The sequence below is a fragment of the Pararge aegeria genome, chromosome 9 (genome assembly GCF_905163445.1).
Source record: "Pararge aegeria chromosome 9, ilParAegt1.1, whole genome shotgun sequence".
NCBI lineage: Eukaryota > Metazoa > Arthropoda > Insecta > Lepidoptera > Nymphalidae > Pararge > Pararge aegeria.
In genome coordinates, this window is record NC_053188.1 from 10,345,484 (window position 1) to 10,352,488 (window position 7,005).

Consider the following 7,005-nt stretch of genomic DNA (forward strand, 5'->3'; position numbering starts at 1 on the left):
AAATTTAATATTTTGTTCGAATCACAACACTAAATTTACTGATGTGTAGGTACTACTAACGGGTCGCACGCTTAATAAATATTTACGTCGCAATTAGTATTTAATTTGATTCCAACCGGTCACCCTCTCCAATCTCTAGTTCAGTTTACATTAGTAGAGAAGAATCTCTACAATCCATTTAAATATGGTTGGTTTATAAAGTTCCTACCCCAAAGAGTACTTCATATTAATTCCAAGGCGTAGGGCAATTAATCCACGAGCTGATTTTATTGAGAGAAAAATTATTTATCAATTGCAAGCAGGTTGCTTTTATTGCTAACGTATATTTTCTGTTTGACAAAAAAATATTAATGTGTTCGAAGAGTCTAACCAGATCAAAATAAAACCGATCAAGTGCGAGTTATACTCGCACATCAATGGTTCCGTGTAAAATTCTATTTTACTAAAAGAAACAACGTGAGCTAATAACTTTACAGGTAATTTATTGGCACACGTAGTTAATTCATCATCATCATCATGTCAACCCATTACCAGCCCAACAGGGCACGGGTCTCCTCCCGCAATGAGAAGGGGTTAAGGCTGTATTCCACTACGCTGGCCTAGTGCAGATTGGTGGACACTAGTTCAATAATGTATAAGAACTTATGTGGGTTCTCGCACACTCATAGGATACCATCCGGATCTAAACATCACTAGACTTTCACTGCTGCGGAGCCCAAGTAATATTAATCTACAGTAGTAGGTGAACAAACCCAAAGTAGGTGGAAAACACAAAACCAGACATTTCACCAAGTGTCTTATTTTGCAACTCAACTGTAACATCGCTACTGACTATGAATGTGTCAATCTCAAGCATACCAAATGTCAAAGATCTATATGAGGCAGTCCAGGCAAAATCAACAGGAATATAGAACAATTCGTTTTAGGTTAACACAATGATTCAAATGTAGATACATTTTATGATTCAATACATAATTATAAGAAAATTTTCTATTAATAAATACAAATTACTCAATTAGGCAGTTAATAATAATTACAGATTTTATATAAATCAGTGCATACGTTATATTATATCAGGCAGCGTAGTTTCAATAAGCAATTTAGGGAAGAACAAAGTTCACTCTTTTGGTTATGTCACCCTTATGATATTCATCCGAATTAAACAGAAGTTTTAATTATTATAATGTTAACACATAACAAAAGATTTTGAGACAAGTAGTAGGCAAGCGAAAGTTAGCATAACTTATATATTTATTTGCTCGATTGTAGCATGAACAGTTCTATATCTTAATTTTACTTAATCTTAGACATTAAAAAATGATTTGGCTAAGTTAATAGCCAAAACCTACAATGACTTTATATTTTTTCGGGTACCATACCCTATATTACCAAACGCTATATTATACCTTCATATACAAAATTAAGAACATACAGAACCCTCATTCGGTCATTATTGCATGCAGTGCATTGTGACCAAAAACAGTGAAAAAGCCCCGCGCAAGTCTCACCACAACCGTTGAACGTTGCTGGCCCGTAAACTTTTCCCATTTTCCCCATAAGTTAACGTATAGAACATTAGAGGTAAAATGAGGAAATCGAAAACGAGTGATTACTGAAGTTTCTGTATGGTATTTATTCAGTGCCTTTATAATATCGTATATAAACAAGCGAATGGCAGGTACTGATTGACTGACTGGTTCATCACGATATAACAAAAACTACTATACATATGAAGCTAAAATTTAGCAATTGTGTCGTTTGTGTCAGCTAAGAATGAATATTTGGACACCACCCCTGAAGGGGTTGGAAATTAGTAACAAAGTCCATGTATTTGAAATTCACATGTAGAGTAAGTTCTCTAAATATGGACTACCATAAGGATTTGTATAAATAAAACACAAAATAAGGAAGCGAAATCAGACTTTTTGAATTCAATTAGTACAGAAACTATTTTAGAATTATAAGCAATACTTAAAATGTCTTAAAGAAACAGATTATTTAACAAACTAAATTTTTCTATAAAATATGACAAATTTAAACATTTTAAAATAGGCAGCTCAATATGGACCACTAGGTTTTTTAAATGGACCTATGGTTTTCTAATATGGAGCACACTAAGTTTAATAGCGAATAACATCCATTTTTATTTAACAATTATAATTACGTTCCTCAGTGTAGTAGTAACAACCACCATGGATACGAATGAACCGTCGGCATTCTCACATATTACGCAAGTCACTGTTGAACCTCTTTCAGCTGATGTTGTAGACTTTATTTGTCTTTTACCTTTTTCGGCCAATATTTCTGGTATTTTTGAAGGTACCACCGTTATTCCGGTCTCATCAACATTGTATATATTGTTTGCCGTATATTTGAATTTATCCATAGCTTCATCTACAGCTTGAAAAAAGCGTTAAAGTTTTCTTTGTTAAAGCCCTTTAGCCGCGTAATGGATGTACATGTACATTCTTCCATGTGTACTGAACATGCATATGCAGCTAGATCGGCCTCTAACTCGGCGGGAAATGTTGCTTTCCTCCCGAGTTTCATATTTGTCACCTCCTGTAAAGGCTTCTTTTTGTTTAGAGATAAACGGATGAGTGTGGTTTTTGGCACATTATAGATTTTCGATGCTTTTAAGTATCCCATTTTGCGCACTTGAATAGCCAATATCGCCATAGTCATAGAATCTTTGTCCCATTTTGGCCTATTCCTTTGTTTAGGTGTTGTCGCCATATCCTAAAACAAAAAGTGAACAAGGCTTACAATATATGGTCTATGGATCATAATATGGACCACTAGTCCATTTTCAAAACCATTCATAGGTCCATATTACAAAATGATGCAATATCAAAGTTATAATTTCGTAAAAAAATAATGTTATAAGATACAGCCACGAATTACTTGACGAATAATTAGTAGCACTGTAAAGTTTCCCGAATGGGGACAGTTCAAATATAATGATTATAATTGTAGCTGTAATAATTTTACAAAACTTACCGAAAATTTACATCAAATAGCGCTCTAATCTCAAAATGGTTGCCGCTGACACGTACGCACATCTAGCTCTGTTAGAATTCCCTGGCGGAACGCGACCAGGTAAGGTCATCAAATGCAGCTAACTTCACATTGATAGCAGCGCCATCTTGCCTAATGTTGCTATGGTCCATATTATAAGACTGGTCCATATTTAGGGAACTTACTCTACATTATAAGTTATATCGTTTTTATTTTTGCGGGGATGAGTTTTTTTTATTGCTACGTCTGAATATCTAGAAATAAGGTTTCTTGTAAACCTAGACATCAGTTTATAATAGTGGACTGTTAAACGAGACGAAACCTCATTCTCATCCGAGATTTTAATTTTATAATTTTTGGGTAAAAATTCATATCGAGCGTGTAGAAAAATAAGATGAAAAAACGATAAAAAATTTCACTTTTGTTCATTGCGCTTCTTCATACAGCCTAGGTGTTTATTCGTATCTTCTTTTTTAATAGACAATCTACGTCTATGAATAAAATGTATGCCGATAATAAAGGCACATAAACAAATTTTTGGTATAAGTAATAAATTTTATAATTATTTAAAGTTTTAAGCTAAAATAATTATAATTTAGATTAAATATCACGCATCTTATTCCAACTTCCAATAAAAAACAATACAATGCAATGAAATCTTAAAATAGCCCCTCTCGAGTATAGCTTCGTAATATATTTATTAATTTCTAATCGATCTTATTGAATTTTAAGCTATTTAGCTCAGTGAAAATAAATATATTTTACAAGTAAGTATACCAAATAATTTAAGACACAATGCTGTAGACGAAGAATAATTTATGACAAATTTTGCCTTAAACACTGGTGTGACCAGAAATAAAAAAAATTGTTGAAACTTCTTTCCTAAGCTATACCTAGTCTTAAAAGAGTATGGCACCTTTCCGCCGAAGATAATATAAACACTGCCCTTTTCCCGGCAATTAATTTGGTAGTTCCCACTGAAAACTTTTAAAATTAGTTTCACACAATTATCATACACAAATAATAGTATCGGTAATAATAAATGTTCATCAAGAGACTCACAATAAAATTCAAAGCCGAAAACCGAATAAATAAAGACAATTTCTTTGTCTTTAACCAGATTTTAAAAGAAAGATACCTAGAAACGAAAAAATATTGGCAACGGATTAGACCGTATCGGTAAATTATCTTTGCCTGTCCTGAAGGAGACAAATTAAATAAAACCGGCCTAGTGCGGGTCGGACACGCACGAAGGATTCCATACCATTATCTATAAAAGCGGCAAAAAAAAGGACGAATAGACAGACTAACAGACTGACAGACAGGTGGACGGTCAGCGGAGTTTTAGTAATAAGGCCCCGTTTTACATATAATATCATATCATAATATTGTATGATGTGTCGCGATGAAAAAAAGTGAATTCTGTTGAAAAAGTGAAACTGCGATTGTATGTACACATTGTACTTTGCTATCAGCACAATTTATTCACAATTTGGTAGTAAGCCTATTTTAACAAAAGGTAATGACTAATTCGTATAACACCAGAGATTTAGCTTATCAAGAAGATAAGCAATGATATAGCGTACCTTATGGAGTTAAATGGTATTATACGGGTACAGGATATGATTATCCTGTACCTGCACCTGTGAAAGTGGGCGACACATTAAAACAGTTTTAACAATATAAGCTTTTTTTTTCTTTTCTTAATTAAAAGCTTTATAATATTTCAACTATGCCTATCCAAAAAACTACGTCCATCTCAAACTCCGTTGCACCGATTTTGAAAGACAAATGTGGAAAAAATAGTGATGCTATCCTGTAGAAGCTGTTTGCTTTTCCGGGACAAAAAGAAGCCTATGAGCTATTCCAGACTATATTGTAGGTATCTCTGCCAGATTTCAGCCAAATCGGTTCATTCGTTGTGGTGTTAAAGCGTAACAAATATTCATACATACATCCAACCATCCATGAATCTTTCTTTATAAATTTTCGCATTTATAATATTAGTAGGATGGTACGCATGCATTCGATCGATGTCCCATATGCCTTGCGACTTGCTGTTATCTGTGAAGAATTATGTCCTTGATCTCCGACAATATTCATCAGATCTTCATTAAAATTAGACAATACATGCTTGGTAGTATATGCACTGTCAAATAAAAAAAGAATTAATAAAATCGGTGCAAATTTAACGGAGATATGAAGTAAAATTGATAAAAAAATCATCCCATTTCCCGCAGGAAACATTGTTTATCGGGATAAAAGTGTCCTATATGTTGACCCGGGATATCAGCTACCACTGTACCAAACTTTATTTCAATCCGTTCAGTAGTTTTCATGTGATGCCCGTACAGACAGACAGACAGACAGACAAAAATAAAGCATCCCCCGGTCAAAATTTTTAATATATATTCCAGTTACAGTTTTATTATAAGTATAGATAATAACTTGACAACGTAAAATCGTCAAATTATTAGTAGACTAGCGACCCGCCCCGGCTTCGCACGGGTGCAATGCTGATACTAAATTAAATACACTACAGAAAAACTATGAACGTTGTATATAAAAACATAGCGGCCCGCTCCGACTTTGCACGGGCATAAAATATATATGCCTATGTCACTCAATGAAAACATGATTAAAATCGATCCAGTATTTTTGATTCATTCATTACTGCCCTTGGCCTGCACGCTTTAAATTTGGAGTAAAACAATTCCTCTTTCCCTATACTTACTATGAAGATTTCCTGCTATCTTTGGAATATCTAAATTCATACAATTTTTATTACATTACACATTTTTACTTATTTACTTTTTACATTTTTACCTAGGTATTTATTTTATTTTTACAACAATTAATATATTACAGGATGTCTTTATACACAACGTTCACAGCTTTCTTGTCATTAGACAATACAAACATGTTTTCTCTTGAGGTTACTCTTGAAAGAGCGACATACAGTTGGCCATGTGAAAAACAGTCAACGCTCAAATCTAAACCTGCAATGTTGAAGGTTTGACCTTGCGATTTATTAATGATCATTGCAAAAGATGTCTTTACCGGAAACTGTAAACGTTTAAATTGGAAGGGAAAATCCGATGGTATCAGAGGGATTCGGGGAATCAATACATCTTCTCCGGTACCACATCCTGTGAGTATTGTGCACTCTATTATGAAAGTTTTCAGTGATTTTATCAGCAAACGCGTGCCATTGCAAAGTTTAGTTGGATTCAGGTTTCTTAATAAAATAACAGGACAACCTACTTTCAACACCATTTTGTGAGGAGGGAGTCCAGACGGGTTCAAAGAGTTTAGAAACTCTGTAGGAAAATGAACAGCTTCTTCCAAATCGAGAACAGTAGCCACCGAGTAGTACATTTTCGTCGGCGCATCAATCTTTGAAAGAATCAAGTTATTTACCTTATCTACTTGTTCATTAGTTAATGACAGAATCGCTCTTTCTTTAAACCAAGATATTGTCTTGTAACTTATGTCATCAATGTCAGGATAGACTTTGTTGACTAACTCTTGGATGTTGTCTATCAAAACACAAAGGTTTTCAAGGTTAATCCTTCCCTCACTTTGTGTTAATTCTCTATTGAAGATTCTGTTTCTCTCTCAACTCTATATCTATCCCTAAGCTGACTGAGTCGAGCTTCACGTTCTGTTGACGATTCTTCATCTCTTTGTGAACGTACTCTTCTAGCATTCACTGAACTACAACCTATGTTCGAACGACGACGTCTTCCAGACATGACTTTATAATTTCAGAACAAAATTGACTCAGTGCTAGACTTATGTATGATTACCTACTTAATTTGATAAGGATTAATGCCGTATTGCTTAAAATAGCTTCGTAAATAAGCCATTTTTTCACGTAAAAAGTAAACAATAAAAATGGTTAATGTGGGTTATCCCTAAAATATAAACATATACCATCGCGGACTTTTTTGTAGACCTTTTTATGGTGTACAATACTGTAGTACA

At 33.9% G+C, this 7,005-nt stretch overlaps 1 protein-coding gene across 1 annotated transcript; it reads right to left on the reverse strand.

Annotated features, from left to right (window-relative positions):
• Positions 1 to 5,880: 5,880 nt before the first annotated feature.
• Positions 5,881 to 6,773, reverse strand: LOC120626470 (ATP-dependent DNA helicase pif1-like). The gene is made up of 2 exons (XM_039893995.1): positions 6,665 to 6,773; positions 5,881 to 6,557 (listed from the first exon to the last, which is right to left on the reverse strand). Exons 1-2 carry the CDS (start codon positions 6,771 to 6,773, stop codon positions 5,881 to 5,883), a joined length of 786 nt encoding a protein of 261 aa, XP_039749929.1.
• Positions 6,774 to 7,005: the final 232 nt, after the last annotated feature.